Genomic DNA, 20215 nt, shown 5'->3' with positions numbered 1-20215 from the left:
AGTGAGTGAGTGAGTGAGTGAGTGAGTGAGTGAGTGAGTGAGTGAGTGAGTGAGTGAGTGAGTGAGTGAGTGAGTGAGTGAGTGAGTGAGTGAGTGAGTGAGTGAGTGAGTGAGTGAGTGAGTGAGTGAGTGAGTGAGTGAGTGAGTGAGTGAGTGAGTGAGTGAGTGAGTGAGTGAGTGAGTGAGTGAGTGAGTGAGTGAGTGAGTGAGTGAGTGAGTGAGTGAGTGAGTGAGTGAGTGAGTGTGTGTGTGTGTGTGTGTGTGTGTGTGTGTGTGTGTGTGTGTGTGTGTGTGTTAGCAAATGACCTAAGTCCATAAATTGATATTGGTTGGGTTTCTCCTTTCTTAATGATGAACTGATTCAGGTCAAAGATCAAATCAAAGTTAGTATCATGTAGCAACATGCAAATTTAAACAGATTACTGCAAAAGAGTTTAGATACTATGTTAATCTGTCATGCATTGAACATTGTATAACATTAGCATTAGTAGAGGCATTTGATGCAAGAAAGCAAGCTTATGCAGCATCAGCCAAAAAAAAAAAAAACCACTTCCACTTCACCCCTCTGTTCGTTCAAAATACCTGTCCAGCTGAGCCTTAAACTTATTTAGGCTATCAACCTCCACCACAAGGGATGGAAGTCTGTTCCACCAACCAACCACCCACTGGCTAAAGGCAAATTTCCGCACGTCTATCCTACATCTGTCTTTCCTCAATTTGAATTTATGCCCTCTCAGGTGATTTTTCTGAGCTAGAGGAAGAATCCCATCAGCATTCAGCATGCTTAAACCATTCAACGCTTTGTACACCTCTATCAGATCACCTCGCTGGTGCCTAGTCTCCAGACACTGTAATTTGCAAAACTTAAGCCTTTCTTCGTAAGAGCACCCCTTTGTTCCATTCACTAATCTTGTTGCCCTTCTCTGTACTTGTTCCAGCAGCTCTACATCCTTCTTGAAATGAGGCCTCCAGACCTGTATACAGTACTCTAGGTGTGGCCTGACCATTGCCTTATAGAATGGAATAATCACCTCCTTATCCCTGCTGGAAAAATTCCTGTATATCATTGACAATACTCCATGAGCTACTCTTGCAGCCCGTCTGCACTGCTCAGAGAACTTCATATCTGCCTGCACAACCACCCCCAAGTCCCTTTCATTCTCTACCACTGTCAGTGTAGTACCACAGAGTTGATACGTTGCTCTGGGGTTGCTGTTTCCCATGTGTAGTACTTTACATTTGTCAATGTTAAACTTCATTTGCCACCTCTCAGCCCATCTGCTCAACCTTTCCAGATCCTGTTGCAGCAGCATAGTGTCAGTAGTGTCCTTGACAACCCTGCCAACCTTTGTATCATCTGCAAACTTGGACATTAAGCTTGATATACCATCATCAATATCATTTATAAATACAGAAAACAATAATGGACCCAACACTGAGCCCTGAGGGACTCCACTAATAACATTAGTCTACGATGAGCAGTGTCCATTGATTACCACTCTGTCTTCTCCCCCTCAACCACCCCTTTATCCATTAGCAGCAATTTGCCTCCAATGTCACACTGCTCCAATTTGTGTAGCAGTCTTCCATGTGCAACAGTATCAAAAGCCTTTCTAAGATCCAAGTATATAATATCAAAGTTACCCTGCATCCAGTTCTTTTGTGACTGCATCATAGTATCCAATCAAGTTGGTCAGGCAAGACTTCCCCTTAACAAAACCATGCTGTGTCTGAGCTATAACTGAAGTCTTGTCTAAATGATCCTGCAGTGCTTCTTTAACCAGTGCCTCCATTAATTTTCCTGGAACAGAAGTTAAGCTCACAGGTCTATAATTACTTGTCTCAGCCTTTGATCCTCCTTTGTGAATTGGGGTCACATTTGCACATTTCCAGTCTATGGGTACCTCCCCCTGAGTCCAAGGAAGCTCTCATAATTATGGCTAAGGGTGGTTTGCTTACTTCCTTTGCTGCCTCCTTAATATAACTGGCTAGATCCCATCCACCCCGGGTGCCTTTCTTGTGTTTATCTTCAAGAGTTTCTCCTCCACTTTACTCCCAGTTATTTCAAGATTCTGTAGCTTACTGCTAGAGTTGAATACACCTCTGGCATTCCCCTTGCTGAATAACTCCTCATGTGTGAATGTCGATGCAAAATATTCATTTAGTTTGTTAGCTACCTGAGCAGGATCATCAACAGTTGACCCATCAATATCAAGTGGACCAATCTGATTCATCCCCTTCCTTCTAGAGTTTACATAAGTAAAGAACTCTTTGCTGTTTTTCTTTGCATCCCTTGCCAAGGATTTCTCGTAATCTGCCTTCGCCTGCCTAACCTCCTTTGTAACTTGGTTGCATATCAACTTGTATCTATCATAGGCTTCTGTGTCATGTGTTAATTTGTAAGTATCCCATGCATTTTTCTTCTCTGCCATATGCCTCATTAGTTCATCTGACATCCATTTTGGCCTAAACCTTGAACAATATTTCTTAGTTGGTATGTAGAGCCTAGTAGCTTCCAAGATAAGTTCTTTGAATGCTTCCCATTTTGAATTTGCTGTTGGTAACATCATCAGTTGGTCCCACTGTATAGAATTTAAATACTGTCTCAGTCCATCGTAGTCGCCTTTACGGAAGCAATAACCCTTCCCTTTACCCCTAATGGTAGTTACCTCTTTGAGTAAATCCCACTTCAGCACACTGTGATCACTGCCACCTAGTGGTTCATTTATCTGCAGATTCTTAATGCATGAAGAATCACTGCTGATAATCAAATCAAGAGTATTACTCCCTCTAGTTGCCTCCCGAACATGCTGATGTAGAAAACAATCATCCAATAAATCCACAAAAGCCCTGCTAGTGTGTGAGTAACCAGCCCCCAAATTCCAGTCAATATCTGGGAAATTAAAATCTCCCATTATAAGACTCTCTGATTTACTGGCCCACTCTATTTCCCTGTACAGTTCCTTATTATACTCATCAGAGTCATTAGGCCTATAGCACACTCCTACTCTCAATTTTGATCTCCCAATGCTTATGTCACACCAAACTGACTCAACACTGCACTGTCCGGCGATGTCGACTGGCTTCACTTCCTTGGTTTTTATGTGTTTCTTAACTAATAGCATAACCCCTCCCCCCTTCCTATCCTTTCTGTAGACGTTGTGCTCCCCAAATTGCAGTTCTGCATCCCTTATATCTGTGTGACACCACGTCTCTGATATCCCAACAATATCTGCCTTTGATGTTTTGAGCAATACCTCAAATTCATCAAATTTATTTACTAAACTCCTAGCATTGGTGTACACGCAAGTATACCTGCACCTGTTTCTATTCTTAGCTACCCTAACACAACCCATGTGTTTACTTGTACTGCAATGGCTCCCAGCAGTCTCTGAAATACCATGCATCTCCTTTCTTAATGATGAACTGATTCAGGTCAAAGATCAAATCAAAGTTAGTATCATGTAGCAACGTGCAAATTTAAACAGACTACTGCAAAAGAGTTTAGATACTATGTTAATCTGTCATGCATTGAACATTGTATAACCATGTATTATAGCAAAACAAGACAAAGACAGCATCTAATGTTAATTCTTCAAACAAGCTATAACTTATTTTCAGCAATGTCACTTGAAACAAATAAGTGCAAATCAAGAATGATACCTCTAATATAAATTACTTCATATTCTCATATCTCGACATAGGAAAAGTCAATAGGATGGCCTGAGGGTAAAAAAAAAAAGTAAACTACAGCCATGATCAACCCACTGCAGGATGGAAGCCTCCTCAACAATTCATGCTGAGGGACATGGACTATAATCTACCATGCTGGTCCAGTGCGGGTTGGCAGATCGACCGTATTTAGCAATCAGGGGCTTGAACCCCGGTCTACTCAAAGAGCGTGTACTACTGCACTCCCACTCCTGACCACTCGGCTATGGCCTGAGGGATGGAAGTCAAACATTATCAAATAAATTTCTGAATTTAAGATAAACCTCACTGCTTAAAACAGTTAATGATGATAGAAACAAATCTTTTAAATTCATTCAAAACAACTGCTGTAAAATACCACCTTTATTAGTTTCAATATGCAATGTTTAGCTGTAACAAAATTTTTTACCACACTACAAGACCTGAAAATTAGGCCTCCTTAAAGAATAAACAAATATACATAGAGATTGTTTCCAACTAATCATACCATATCCTGTTAGCATCCATTTATTTGTTTCTTTATATTTAGCTATTGCACTGAAAAAATAAAACAGAGCCTCATATTACACTAAAGGTTCAAACATTCTATATCTGGAATTGGATTTGATTCAAGGATGCAATGTGTGATGGCTGAAAATTGTGCTCCTGAAAAACAGACAAGATTTTGGAAATAATTTGACTTTATTTTTACTTAATTAAAATATTAAATTGTGTTTAATAATTATTTTTAATTGTTCTAATCATGTATGTTATTTTATTTTTGAATTAACTAAGGATTTAACAAGTTACAACTTGATATTTATAGAGACTTGTTATCAATGATTTTGGTACCTCATAACCAGTAGTTTAGTATATTGTAGTAGTAGTATTTGCACTTTTAAATTATAGTAAACAAGCAGTTCAAAGTGTGTAGATGATACAAAAATTGGCAAGGTAAGTTAATGATAGTAATCAGGTATGCTACTGCAACAAAATCTAGAAAAATTAGGCAGGTGGGCTGAGAAGATGCAAGGTACTCCCCAAATGGGTAGCAGTAATCCCAGAATATCAACTGTGTGGCACCACACTTCAGGGGTTGGAGAATAAAAAAGACTTGGGGGTAATAGTGCACTCAGATATGAAGTTCTCTGTAAAAGACATTTCTTGGCTAAAGCCTCAGAGTAATGAAGAGTTTACTTATGCATGGGTTAATGCACACACATTTATACTACCAAGGTAGTTTTAATGCATCGTTTTAATTATATCTCACATTGTGAATACCTTCCAAACAAGTTCCACTACACTACTTCAAATAAATAATGCTTCACATATTGAGAAGATTATTGTTGCTTATTCTTGGCGGATACCCACCACCCCCCAAATGGCACAGTTTCAAGGATTTCAGGCCTCTCTTCCATGGGTGGGTGGGTGGGTAGGTACCTGGTGCAATAGTGACAACCTCTGAGTGGTGCAAACGGGCTTCTAGGACAGCTCATTTTGTCAATAATATACAGGAATTTTTCCAGCAAGGATAAGGAAGTGATCATCCCTCCATGCCCGTTATCCTTTAGGAAGGATGTTAATCTGTTGTAACAGGTGCAGAGCAATGAGATTGGAAAGAAGACCCAAGTCCTTCAAAATCAGAGCATCTGGTACTGCAACAGGATTTAGAAAATTTGGGCAGATGGGCTGAAAATTGGCAACTGAAGTTTAACATTTACAAATGCAAAGTACTGCATATGGGTAGAAGTAACCCCAGTGAAACATACCAACTGGTGCTATACTTAGGTGGTAGAAAATGAAAAAGATCTGGGAGTAATTGTGCAGTCAGATATGAAGTTTTCTGAGCAATGCAGACAAGCTGCCAGAGCAGGTCATGAGGTATTGTCAATGATATACAGCAATTTTGCTAGCAGGGTAAAGGAGGTGATTATCCCTTTGTATAAGGCAATGGTCAGGCCACACCTTGAGTACTGTGTACAAGTCTGGAGGCCTCATTTTAGGAAGGATGTAGAGTTGCTTGAGTGTGTACAGAAGGACAAAAAGATTGGTGAGGGGAACGAAGGGTCCTCTTACCAAGAAATGTTTAAGTTCTGCAAATTGCAGCGGCTGCAGACTAGGCACCTGCGCGTTGATCTGATTGAGGTGTATAAAGCTTTGAATGGGTTGAGCACACTGAATTTTGATGAGATTCTTCCATTTGCTCAGATTACGAACCTGAGGAGGCATAAATTCAAATTGAGGAAGGATAGTTGTAGAATAGATATGCGGAAATTTGCCAATAGCCAGCAGGTGGTTAATTGCTGGAACAAACTTCCATCTGTTGTTGTGGAAGTTGATAGCTTAAATAAATTCAATGAGGAATTGGATAAAATTTTAGAGGGAATGGATGTGTGAAATTGTGGTTTTTTTTTTTTTTTTTGGCTGATGCTACATAAGCTCATATGCTTGCTTTCCTAAATCACATGCCTCCATTACTACTACTTACATGATGTCATACAAACCATCATATATTACTAACAAACACATGCATCAACTAACCAACATCCATTCACAATTCAACTACAAACCTTACCAATGAAACATTTCCTCTTCCTTATTTTAATGCCTTTTAAGCATTTACTGCAGACTGAAATAATAATATCAACCCACAAAAAATACTATAGTGCTATGGGTCCTAATACCTTTAACATTTTCAGTTACCATTATAAACGAAAAAATAAATAAATAAATAGTTCCCACATTAATTGTTGTCTTGGAATAATACTTTTTAATGTTAAGCTTAAAAGTCATATTCTATAACACTTACATGAGTAATACTAGGAGAACCCCTACACAGAGTTGAAAGTAAACTTATAGTAGTTGATATACTTGGAGAGGTTTTAGTCTCAGGAGTTGCTGCAGCCCCGGCTCCAGGTGTACTTGTGACTGAAACATTATAGTTTGGAGAGGCTACACTGTTTAACCTGGCTAAAAGCTGATTTACAAGACCATGCTCTGCTAGAGGGGCAGGATCAATACCACGCCTTGTAAACCGGTCTGCAAGTGATGCAAAACAACGAAGAGCACCATCTGCTACCTGCAAAACAGAAGAGAGACTAACTTTATCAATAGCTTTAAGAAATTAAAACTAACAGAGGATTATCTATCTATATAAACACACATACACACTAATGTAAATGCAAAATTATGTTATAAAGCCTATATTTATCACCCATAAATCAGAATACCAGTAGTTAGTTTTACAGAAAAACAAAGATAGTTGATATTTGACAATAATACCTAAAACTGAAATGTAAAACAATGTGCACTAAATACGCTAGAATAAAACTGTTATTTTAAATAAATTTAAAACTAATTACCAAACTAATGTTAATTACCATCTTTACACATTGATTTGCACTTGATCTTGGGCTAATACCTATCGATGAAAATAATAAGTAATTAGCATCCATTTCTGTGTATTATAGGCATTATAGCAGTATCAGTTAGGCCTGATTTTGAAAACTTTAAATAATCATTTTATTTGGCATGGAAATACTCAGAATATGATTTACTAAATAATTATCTAAATTTTTTTTAGCATTAGGTAGGGATTGATTTTGATGCACTCTTGTATAAAGAGATGGTTGGCCCAACAGACAGTAAACACAAATAAAATGATCAATATATAGAAAATCTTCTCTGCTAATTCTAAAAACTATACCCCTTCGAGTAGAATAGGGTGTTTTACAAAATCCAATACCCATAAAGAAATCTTATATCCATGTGAGCGAGAAGCAGGCAGTAAGCATTGATAAGGTAAGTAGAATTTAAACAAAGATCATAATATGTGCTTAGCAATTGGAGTATGCCAAATAAATGCCATGTTAAATTCAAAATGTCCATTATGTGGATATGTCGGCACCTCCTGTGCACGAGTAGTAAGGATACATCAGCATCCTCTATAGATAGATATATACATGCACAATAATTAGAATATGCAAATTAAAAATATGCTAGCAGTATGGTAATCCAAGTAAAATAATAACTAATTAGCTAATTACTTATTATCTTACTTGAAGTGAAAAACCCTTATGCAGTATGAAATTATAATAAAAACGCTAAGAAAAAAAAAAAAACTTAATTTCAACTATATTATCCCCCTCAATTCCCCCCTCAATGGGTGGGGGACTTTGGCAGATTCTACGTGAAGAAAATATTCCAACTCAACTCCGGAAAGCGATCCAAAGCCTATATAAAAACTCAAAAGTCTGTATAAAATATTCTAATGGCCAACTATCAGACCCAATTAACACCAATAAAGGAGTGAAACAAGGATGTCAAATTTATTTAATATCTACATCAATAAAATTCTTAAAGAATGGAAACAAACAATTAACAATGGAATACAGTTGAACAACAGGAATAAAATCCAAACTATATTATATGCTGATGATCAAGTTATAATGGCAAAATCCAAAGATGAACTACAGATAGCAGCAAATGAACTTAATAAAATAGATAAAAAGTACGAGATGAAACTCTCCACCTCAAAAACAAAATCAATGGGATTATGTGGAAAAAACATACAAAGAGTCAAAATTGTTATTGATGATAAAATAATAGAACAAATATATGACTTCACCTATTTGGGAAATTTAATATCAAATGAAGGGAAAGACATTCACATTAAACTACAAAAATATAATAAAATGAATGGAACAATTAAACGCCACTTCGGAAAACAAATGACAACTGAAACAAAATTACGACTGCACAACATCACTTCAAAACCAGCCCTCTTCTACAGCTGTGAGACTTGGGTCATAAATAAGAAAGATGCACACAAACTAGAAGCAGCACAAATGAAATTTTTAAGACCATTATTAGGCTTTACAAGACTAGACCACCAAAGAAATATAGATATCCACGAGAAATTAAAAGTAGATAACATAGTAAATGACATAAAACGGTATCGGGAAAAATGGATCAGCCATGTAGAAAGAATGAACCCAAAATTAGCCTTTAACTACAAACCTACAGGCAAGAGAGATGTTGGTCGACCAAGACAACGATGGCGAGAATAAGACCACCTCCAAGAGCTACAATGGAACAGGTCTTAAAAGACCTAAGCCGGACCAAGTTCATAATGAACTCCTTCTACAACACCGATGTGTTTAACTTATTCGCCCCCATTCTATTTTTTACTGTAGTTAATATACTGTTTCTTGCTTGGCTTGCCATAAACTGCAACCACTATCATCCTACTGAAGGATGGAAGCCTTCTCAACGATTCATGTTGAGGGAAATAGACCATAATCTGTCACGCTGGTCCAGTGCAGGTTGGTAGATCAACGGTATTTAGCAGTCAGGGGCTTGAATCCTGGTCTACTCAAAGAGCGTGTGCAACTGCACTCCTGCTCATGACTACTCGGCTATGGACTGCAGGTATATTCTTAATTTACATATTCTAATTCAGTTTCAGCAGCATGCTGTAGGCAAAGCTTTGCAGCTACTGATATTTGCCTTACTATCTTCTTTTTTATTTACTGTTATTTTTCTTCATTATTATTGCTTTTATTATCTGTTTAACTTAATTTTTCTTATCAGTTTAATCCTTTAAGCATTATTCCCAGTGATAAGCTTTCTTTCTTCCATATTCATAATGCAAATATTTGTGTGCGTGTGTGTGTGCGCGCGCGCGCATGTGTAATGCCTGATGTGTATATGTCCAAGCCCCATATATATATATATATATTATTATTATTATTATTATTATTATTAATATCCATATGATGCAAGGAAGCCTGAGGCTTATGCTGCACCAGGAAAAAAAAAAAAAAAAAAACAGTTCCCGAGTAACCCTGAGAGAGAGAGAGAGAGAGAGAGAGAGAGAGAGAGAGAGAGAGAGAGAGAGAGAGAGAGTGTGTGTGTGTGTGTCAAAATTAGAAGGGAATCACCAAGAAAGAGAAGAATGATGATATCCAGCTCAGGACCCTGGGTGTGCCAAGCCCATACTCACCAGATGTGAGCCCCCGGGGTTAAATATATATATATATAGGGGTGCACATATCAGTACTTTACATATAAAGTACAGAATATTTATACATATAAGTGTGAATACATCCGCATCTCCTATATACAGTATATAGAAAATATATAGTATATAAAAGGAAAAAAGTAACAAAGATAAATGTTTCGTGAACCACGGCCACAAAGACAGAGAGAACCCAATGGTCATTATAAATATAAGGTAAGAAATATAAATAATAGAGTGAAGAGATACAGAGAGAGCAAAGAAATGTAAACAAAAAAAGAAAAGGAAAGAAAGAAATCACGACACACACACACACACACACACACACACACACACACACACACACACACACACACACACACACACACACACACACACACACACACACACACACACACAGACAAATAAAAATAGAAAAGTATATTGTCATATAACGCACAACTCTGGTGTCATTATTAAGATTCAACTACCAAGAATGCATGAAAAGATGGCAATATAAAGTCTATTTCTGATGCAAAGCACAGGCCAAGAAATTAAGGTAAAACAAAGCATTAAAAAAAGAAAATAATTCAGAGTGAATTTAATAAATTTATGAGGTTGAGGCCAAAAGGGAATATATACATGGGAGGATACAAGCATTGCATTGCTCAGTTTGCATTTTTCTTGCTCTTTCTCTGTATCTCTTTGAGCTATTACTTATTATATTGGTCAAAGTAACACTTGCACATACCTCAACAGTTCTTGTTTGTTACCACAACAGAACATATTAGCAAGATGTTCTGAGGGCAGAAACGTTTCAAATGAGAGGGCAGCTAATGCCAGGGAAGCAAGCTGAAATAACTTTAAGGGGTGTATCAGGGTAGTTAACTTTACAAGAACATTAAGTCTTAATTGTTTATACAGCAATGACAGAAGTGTTATCAATAAAATGAGTGAATTCGAACTGTTGGTTAGGACAAGTAACACCGACGTAACAGGGCTTACGGGAACGTGATGCCACTTGCAAATGGGGCGGGGTGATGAGTTTCAGTACTATATGTGCAATGTATTTAGGAAGGATAGGGCAGATAGAGAAGGGAAGAGATGGATGGCCAAGCACAAAAAAGCTTTCCTAGATTCAAACGTTGCACATGTTAGTATAGAATCTGTATGGTGTGAGATAACTAGAAGCAAATGTACAATGAGAGTCGGAGTAATCTACAAGACAGGCGATTGTAAAGATTAGCATTAGTAGAGGCATTTGATGCAAGAAAGCAAGCTTATGCAGCATCAGCCAAAAAAAAAAAAAAAAAAACCCACTTCCACTTCCCCCCTCTGTTCGTTCAAGATACCTGTCCAGCTGAGCCTTAAACTTATTTAGGCTATCAACCTCCACGACAAGGGATGGAAGTCTGTTCCACCAACCAACCACCTGCTGGCTAAAGGCAAATTTCCGCACGTCTATCCTACATCTGTCTTTCCTCAATCTGAATTTATGCCCTCTCAGGTGATTATTCTGAGCAAGAGGAAGAATCCCATCAGCATTGAGCATGCTCAAACCATTCAAGGCTTTATACGCCTCTATCAGATCACCTCGCCGGGTGCCTAGTCTCCAGACACTGTAATTTGCAAAACTTAAGCCTTTCTTCGTAAGAACACCCCTTTGTTCCATTCACTAATCTTGTTGCCCTTCTCTGTACTCGTTCCAGCAGCTCTACATCCTTCTTGAAATGAGGCCTCCAGACCTGTATACAGTACTCTAGGTGTGGCCTGACCATTGCCTTATACAAGGGAATAATCACCTCCTTATCCCTGCTGGAAAAATTCCTGTATATCATTGACAATACTCCATGAGCTACTCTTGCAGCCCGTCTGCACTGTCAGAGAACTTCATATCTGCCTGCACAACCACCCCCGGTCCCTTTCATTCTCTACCACTGTCAGTGTAGTACCACAGAGTTGATACGTTGCTCTGGGGTTGCTGTTTCCCATGTGTAGTACTTTACATTTGTCAATGTTAAACTTCATTTGCCACCTCTCAGCCCATCTGCTCAACCTTTCCAGATCCTGTTGCAGCAGCGTAGTGTCCTTGACAACCCTGCCAACCTTTGTATCATCTTCAAACTTGGACATTAAGCTTGATATACCATCATCAATATCATTTATAAATACAGAAAACAATAATGGACCCAACACTGAGCCCTGAGGGACTCCACTAATAACATTAGTCCACGATGAGCAGTGTCCATTGATTACCACTCTGTCTTCTCCCCCTCAACCACCCCTTTAAGGGGCCTCTGTGTGCAAATGGAATAGGCAAGTAGGCGTGAATGTCTTAATGTGGGCGATTTTAATTTGTCTCTAATTAATTGGACAAATGGAAAGGAAACTCCACACGGGAGAACTACATTTTTAAATCAACTAGATGATTGCTATTTGTATTAGCATTAGCAAGGGCACATGATGCAAGAAAGCAAGCTTATATATCATCAGCCAAAAAAAAAAAAAAAACACCCTTCTCATTTCACCCATCCACTTGCTCCGAAGCTATCAACTTCTACAATGAAAGATGGAAGCAATCAACCTCACACTGGCTAAAGGCAAACTTCCGCACAGCTATCCTACAACTGTCTTTCCTCAATTTGAATTTATGCCCTCTCAGGCGATTATTCTGAGCAAGAGGAAGAATCCCATCCGCATTGAGCATGCTCAAACCATTCAAGCTTTTATACATCTCAATCAAATCAGCTAGCAGGTGCCTAGTCTCCACACACTGTAATTTGCAAAACTTAAGTCTCTCTTCGTAAGAGCAACCCCTTTGTTCCCTTCACTAATCTTGTTGACCTTCTCTGTACTCATTCCAACAGCTCTACATCCTTCTTAAAATAAGGCCTCCAGATCTGTATACAGTACTCAATGTGTGGCCTGACCATTGCCTTATACAAGAGGTATAATCACCTCCTTATCCCTGCTAGAAATATTCATGTGTATCATTGACAAGACACCATGGGCTACTCTTGCAGACTGGCTGCACTGCTCAGAAAACTTCATATCTGCCTGCACAATTGCCCCCAGGTCCTTTTCACTCTCTAGCACTGTCAGTGTAGTTACACACAGTTGATACGTTACTCTGAGGTTACTGCTTCCCATATGCAGTACTTTACATTTGTCAATGTTAAACTTCAGGTGCCACCTCTCAGCCCATCTGCTCAACTTTTCTAGATCCCGTTGCAGCACCATACTGTCATTAGTGTCATTCACAACTCTGCCGACCTTTGTATCTTTTGCAAACTTGGACATTAAGCCTGATATACCATCATCAATATCATTGATCAATACAGAAAACAACAATGGATCCAACACTGAACCCAACACTAACATTAGTCCAAAAAGAGCAGTGTCCATTCATTACCACTCTCTGTCTTCTCCCACTCAACCATCCCTTTATCCATAGCAGCAATTTGGCTCCAATGCCACACTGCTCCAATTTTGTGCAGCAGTCTTCCTAGTGCAACAGTATCAAAAGCCATTCTAAGATCCAAATATATGATATCAAAATTATTCTTTGCATCCAGTTATTTTATGACTGCATCATAGTATCCAATCAAATTGGTCAGGCAAGACTTTCCCTTAACAAAACCATGCTGTGCCCAAGCTATAACTGAAGTATTGTCTAGGTGATCCTGCAATGCTTCTTTAACCAGTGCCTCCATTATATTCCCTGGAACAGAAGCTAAACTAACAGATCTGTAATTACCTGTGTCTCCCTGTGATCCTTCTTTGTGAATTGGGGTCACATTTGCACATCTCCAGTCCATGGGTACCTCGCTGAGTCCAAGGAAGCTCTCATAATTATGACTAAGGGTTTGCTTACTTCCTCTGCTGCCTCCTTTAATATAACTGGATACATCGCATCCACCCCAGGTGACTTTTTTATGTTTATCTTCAACAATTTCTCCTCCACATTCCTCTTAGTATTACAAAATCATCTAGCTCACTGCCAGAGTTTAATTCACCTCTGACATTCACCTCTCTGAACAACTCCTCATGTGTGAATGTAGATGCAAAATATTAATTTAATTTGTTAGCTACCTGGGCAGGATCATAAACATTTAAACCATCGATATCAAGACCAATCTGATTCATCCCTTTCTTTATAGAGTTTACATAAGTAAAGAACTCTTTGCTGTTTTTCTTTGCATCCTTTGCTAAAGATTTCTCGTAATCTGCCTTTGCCTGCCTAATCTCCTTTGCGACTGGGATACAGACCAGTTAATATCTATCATAGGCTTCTGTGTCACCTGTTAATTTATATGTATCCCATGCATTTTTCTTCTCTGCCACATGTCTAATTAGTTCATCTGACATCTATTTAGGCTAAATCTTGAACAATATTTCTTAGTTGGTATGAAAAGCCTAGTAGCTTCCAAGATTAATTCTTTGAATGCTTTCCATTTTGAATTTCCTATTGGTAACATCAGTTGGTCCCACCATATAGAATTTAAATACTGTCTCAGACCATTGAAGTCACCTTTACGAAAGCAAAAACCCTTCCCTTTACCCCTGATGGTAGTTATCCCTTTGAGTAAATCCCACTTCAGCACACTGTGTTCACTGCCACTTAGTTGTTCCTGCAGATTCTTAATGCATGAAGAATCACAACTGATAATCAGATCAAGAATGCGAAAATTTATTTTTATTTTGTTACACAGAGCATTAAAACTACGATAAATGAATTAGCTTTCGGCTGGGTGGCAGCCTTCATCAGATTAAAATACTTTGAATGGCAGTCGGAATAGAGATGCACTGCCAGGATGGTGCGTGAGGCACGTGGCTAATTGTTTGTTGATGTTTGTGGCTGTGACGTATGGTTTTGACGTGGCCAGCGTTTGTCTATGGACAGAATTACTGCTTCTGTGATGGGGTTAAGTTGACAACCACTGTTCCTGTTCAACGAGGTATCCGAGCATTTTATACTTAACGATTCCAACCAGGTGCGCCTTAGGTAATGGTGGGACTTGTCCACAACCTTGTGTACAGATCAAGAATGTTATTCCCTCTAGCTGCCTCCCGAACATGCTGCTGTAGAAAACAATCATCCAATAAATCCAAAAAAGCCACGCTATTGTTTGAGTGACCAACCCACAAATTCCAGTCAATCTCTGGGAAATTAAAATCCCCCATTATAAGACACTCTGATTTAATGGTCCACTATTTCTCTGCACAACTGCTCATTAGGCTTATAACACACACCTACTCTCATTTTTTCTTTCCCAGTGCTTATGTAACACCAAACAGACCCAACGCTGCATTGTCCATCAACATGAATTGGATGCACTTCCTTAGATTTTGTGTTTCTTAACTAACAGCATAACCCCTCCTCCTTCCTGTCCTGTCTATTCTTCCTGTACACACTGTACTTCCCAAATTCCAATTCTGCACTGGTTATGTCTGTATGACACCACGTCTCTGATATCCCAACAATATTTGCCTTTGATGTCTTGACTAGCACTTCAAGCTCATCAAATTTATTAACTATACTCCTAGCAATGGTGTACATGCAAGTATACATGCACCAGTTTCTACTCTTAGTTACCGTAACACAGTCCATGTATTTACTTGTTCCACTATTACTCCCAGCAGTCCTGGAAATCTCCATTGCCTTGCTTTCCAGGCTGCTGCTCAACTGCATTTCAATAGAAGCAGTGCAAGAATCATGATTAAAGAGGTCTGTGCGCTCAGGATTCATTATTATCAAAACTAAAATTACTGTAACACGGAGTGAAAACGGATACAATAATAGATTGTGACAAGTTTAATAATAGGAAATATACATATATTAGATTAGATACATACAAACAAAAAGCTTTCAGTTGTTTTGTCAACCTTCCTCACTTAAACTGACAGTTAAGAATGACAGTTCCCCAACGATCAGTATTAGCATTAGTAGAGGCATGTGATGCAAGAAAGCAAGCTTATGCAGCATCAGCCAAAAAAAACCAACACTTCAACTTTATCCCTCTGTTCGTTCGAAATACCTGTCCAGCTGAGCCTTAAATTTATTTAGGCTATCAACTTCCACAACAAGGGATGGAAGTCTGTTCCACCAACCAACTACCTGCTGGCTAAAGGCAAATTTCCGCACATCTACCCTACATCTGTCTTTCCTCAATTTGAATTTATGCCCTCTCAGGTGATTATTCTGAGCAAAAGAAAGAATCCCATCGGCATTGAGCATGCTCAAACCACTCAAGGCTTTAGACATCTCTATCAAATCACCTCGCCGGTGCCTAGTCTCCAGACACTGTAATTTGTAAAACTTAAGCCTTTCTTCGTAAGAGCTACCCTGTGTTCCATTCACTAATCTTTTTGCCCTTCTCTGTACTCGTTCCAGCAGCTCTACATCCTTCTTGAAATGAGGCCCCCAGACTTGTATACAGTACTCAAGGTGTGGCCTGACTATTGTCTTATACAAGGGGATAATCTTCTCCTTATCCCTGCTAGAAAAATTCCTGTATATCACTGACAACACATTATGAGCAACTCTTGCACTGCATATGGGTAGCAGTAATTCCAGATTAACATATCAACTGTGTGGTACTACATTCATTGTAGTGAAAAATTGGAGTAATTGTGCAGTCAGATATGAAGTTCTCTGAGAGTGCAGACAGGCTGCTGTCAGAGCAGCTCATTGGGTTTTGTCAATAATATACAGGAACTTTTCTCACAGGTATAAGTAGGGACTAATATATTAACCTCTAACAGATTTCACCTCTAACACTGGCAGAGGTGAAAGTGATTCTTGCACTGCTTCTATTGGAATGAGCAGAAGCCTGGAAAACAAGATGCAGGATATTTCAAAGACTGCTGCGAGTCATTGTTGTACAAGTAAACACACAGTTTGTGTTAGGGTAGCTAGGAATAGGAACAGGTGCATGTATACTTGCATGCACACCAATGCTAGTAGTTTCATAAATAAATTTGATGAATTTGAGGTATTGCTCAGAACATCAAAGGCAGATATTGTTGGGATATCAGAGACGTGGTGTCACACAGATATAAGGAATGCAGAACTGGAATTTTGGGAGTACAATGTGTACAGAAAGGATAGATAGGATAGGGAGGGAGGAGGGGTTATGCTATTAGTTAAGAAACACATAAAATCCAAGGAAGTGAAGCCAGTCGACATCACTGGACAGTGCAGTGTCGAGTCAGTTTGGTGTGACATAAGGAGATCAAAACTGAGAGTAGGAGTGTGTTATAGGCCTAATGACTCTGATGAGTATAATAAGAAACTGTACAGGGAAATAGAGTGGGCCAGTAAATCAGAGAGTCTTATAATGGGGAATTTTAATTACCCAGATATTGAGTGGAATTTATGGGTTGGTCACTCACACACTAGCAAGGCTTTTGTGGATTTATTGGATGATTGTTCTCTACATCAGCATATTCGGGAGGCAACTAAAGGGAGTAATACTCTTGATTTGATTATCAGTAGTGATTCTTCATGCATTAAGAATCTGCAGATAAAGGAACCACTAGGTGGCAGTGATCACAGTGTGCTGAAGTGGGATTTACTCAAAGAAATAACTACCATCAGGGGTAAAGGGAAGGGTTTCTGCTTTCGTAAAGGTGACTACGATGGTCTGAGACAGTATTTAAATTCTATACAGTGGGACCAACTGATGATGTTACCAACAGCAAATTCAAAATGAGAAGCATTCAAAGAACTTATCTTGGAAGCTACTAGGCTCTACATACCAACTAAGAAATATTGTTCAAGGTTTAGGAATGGATGGATGTCAGATGAACTAATGAGACATATGGCAGAGAAGAAAAATGCATGGGATACATAAATTAACATGTAACACAGAAGCCTATGACAGATATAAGTTGATCTGTAACAAAGTTACAAAGGAGGTTAGGCAGGCGAAGGGAGATTATAAGAAATCTTTGTCAAAGGATGCAAAGAAAAACAGCAAAGATTTCTTTACTTATGTAAACTCCAGAAGGAAGGGGATGAATCAGATGGGTCCACTTGATATATCGATGGTTCAACTGTTGATGATCCTGCTCAGGTAGCTAACAAACTAAATGAATATTTTGCATCGACATTCACACATGAGGAGTTATTCAGCGAGGGGAATGCCAGAGGTGTATTCAACTCTGGCAGTAAGCTAGATAATCTTGTAATAATTGAGAGTAAAGTGGAGGAGAAACTGTTGAAGATAAGCACAAGAAAGGCACCTGGGGTGGATGGGATCTATCCAATTATATTAAAGGAAGCAGCAAAGGAAGTAAGCAAACCCTTAACCATAATTATGAGAGCTTCCTTGGACTCAGGGGAGGTACCCATAGACTGGAGATGTGCAAATGTGACCCCGATTCACAAAGGAGGATCAAACGTCTATAAATTCATGACAAGTATTTATAGACCTGTGAGTTTAACTTCCATTCCAGGAAAATTAATGGAGGCACTGGTTAAAGGGGCACTGCAGGATCATCTAGACAAGGCTTCAGTTATAGCTCGGACACAGCACGGTTTTGTTAAGGGAAAGTCTTGCCTGACCAATTTGATTGGATACTATGATGCAGTCACAAAAGAACTGGATGCAGGGAATGACTTTGATATTATATACTTGGATCTTAAGAAAGGCTTTGGATACTGTTGCACATGGAAAACTGCTGCACATATTGGAGCAGTGTGGCATTGGAGGCAAATTGCTGCTATGGATAAAGGGGGTGGTTGAGGGGGGTGGGGGAGAAGACAGAGAATGGTAATCAACGAACACTGCTCATCGTGGACTAATGTTATTAGTGGAGTCCCTCAGGGTTCAGTGTTGGGTCCATTATTGTTTTCTGTATTTATAAATAATATTGATGATGGTATATCAAGCTTAATGTCCAAGTTTGCTGATGATACAAAAGTTGGAAGGGTTGTTAAGGACACTACTGACACTACGTTGATGCAACAGGATCTGGAAAGGTTGAGCAGATAGGCTGAGAGGCAGCAAATGAAGTTTAACTTTGACAAATGGAAAGTACTACATATGGGAAACAGTAACCCCAGAGCAATGTATCAACTCTGTGGTTGATACATTGCTCTGGGGTTACACTGACAGTGGTAGAGAATGAAAAGGACCTGGGGGTAATTGTGCAGGCAGATATGAAGTTTTCTGATCAGTGCAGGCGGGCTGCAAGAGTAGCTCACGGTGTCTTGTCAATGATATACAGGAATTTACTAGCAGGGATAAGGAGGTGATTATTCCCTTGTATAAGGCAATGGTCAGGCCACACCTTGAGTACTGTATACAGGTCTGGAGGCCACATTTCAAGAAGGATGTAGAGCTGCTGGAACGAGTACAGAGAAGGGCAACAAGATTAGTGAATGGAACAAAGGGTTGCTCTTACGAAGAAAGGCTTAAGTTTTGCAAATTACAGTGTCTAGAGTCTAGGCACCGGCGAGGTGATCTGATAGAGGTGTATAAAGCCTTGAATGGCTTGAGCATGCTCAATGCCGATGGGATTCTTTCTCTTGCTCAGAATAATCATCTGAGAGGGCATAAATTCAGATTGAGGAAAGACAGATGTATGATAGATGTGCAGAAATTTGCCTTTAGCCAGCAGGTAGTTGGTTGGTGGAAAAGACTTCCATCCCTTGTTGTGGAAGTTGATAGCCTAAATAAATTTAAGGCTCAGCTGGACAGGTATTTCGAACAAACGGAGGTTGAAGTGGAAGTGCGTTTTTTTTTTGGCTGATGCTGCATAAGCTTGCTTTCTTGCATCATATATATCTACTAATGCTAAAGTAGGTGACTATCTCTTTGTACAAAGCCATGATTGTTAGGCAACATCTTGAGTACTGCATACAGGTTTGGAAGCCTCATTTTAGGAAGTATGTAGATTGCTGGAATGGGTGTAGAAAAGGGCAATGAGAATGGTGAAGGGAACAAAAGGATGCTATAACCAAGAAAGGCTTCAGTTCTGCAAATTGCAGTATCTGGACACTAATCACCTGCAAGGAAATCTAATTGAGGTGTTTAAGGCTTTGAATGGATTGAGCAAGCTTAATGCTGATGGGATTCTTTCTCATGCTCAGATTATGCACATGAGGGGGGCATAGATTCAAACTGAGGAAGGATGGTTGCAGAATAGATGTGCAAAGGTTTGCCTTCAGCCAATGGGTAGTTGAATGCTGAGTAAAAAAATATCCCCAGCAAGAAAAAAAATATTTAGTTCTTCCTTGAATTAATTCAAAGCGAACTAAAATTCTTGGAGGGGATTTGGCTGATGCTCTATAAACTTGCTTTCTTGATAATTTTCTACCTAATACTAATTACTTACTATTTATCAATGATTCTGTCATTGGGTTTTGACAATATATGAAGGCAGCAATTAGCATTAATTTTAAAACTGGTTTTAAAGTTATTTAAAAAAAAAAAGTTGTGTTATCCTAGCTTATTCAGTCCATATAGATTTCTGCATTGCATGTTCTTGTTTTATATTTCAAGAAATATGAATATTATT

At 38.9% G+C, this 20215-nt stretch overlaps 1 protein-coding gene across 8 annotated transcripts in view; it reads right to left on the bottom strand.

Moving 5' to 3' along the window:
* Ufd4 (ubiquitin fusion-degradation 4-like) overlaps positions 1-20215 on the bottom strand; it is a 729475-nt gene that overhangs the window by 636647 nt on the left and 72613 nt on the right. For all 8 annotated transcript variants that reach the window (XM_090376711.1, XM_090376719.1, XM_090376714.1 and 5 more), the window contains exon 4: positions 6500-6769. In XM_090376711.1, the coding sequence (XP_090232837.1) occupies positions 6500-6769 (270 nt within the window). The remainder of the gene's footprint in view (positions 1-6499; positions 6770-20215) is intronic.

Source organism: Mastigoproctus giganteus, chromosome 6, assembly GCF_048544385.1.
Source record: "Mastigoproctus giganteus isolate SK-2022 chromosome 6, ASM4854438v1, whole genome shotgun sequence".
Classification (NCBI taxonomy): Eukaryota; Metazoa; Arthropoda; class Arachnida; order Uropygi; family Thelyphonidae; genus Mastigoproctus; species Mastigoproctus giganteus.
This window is presented reverse-complemented; position numbering and strand designations above follow the sequence as displayed.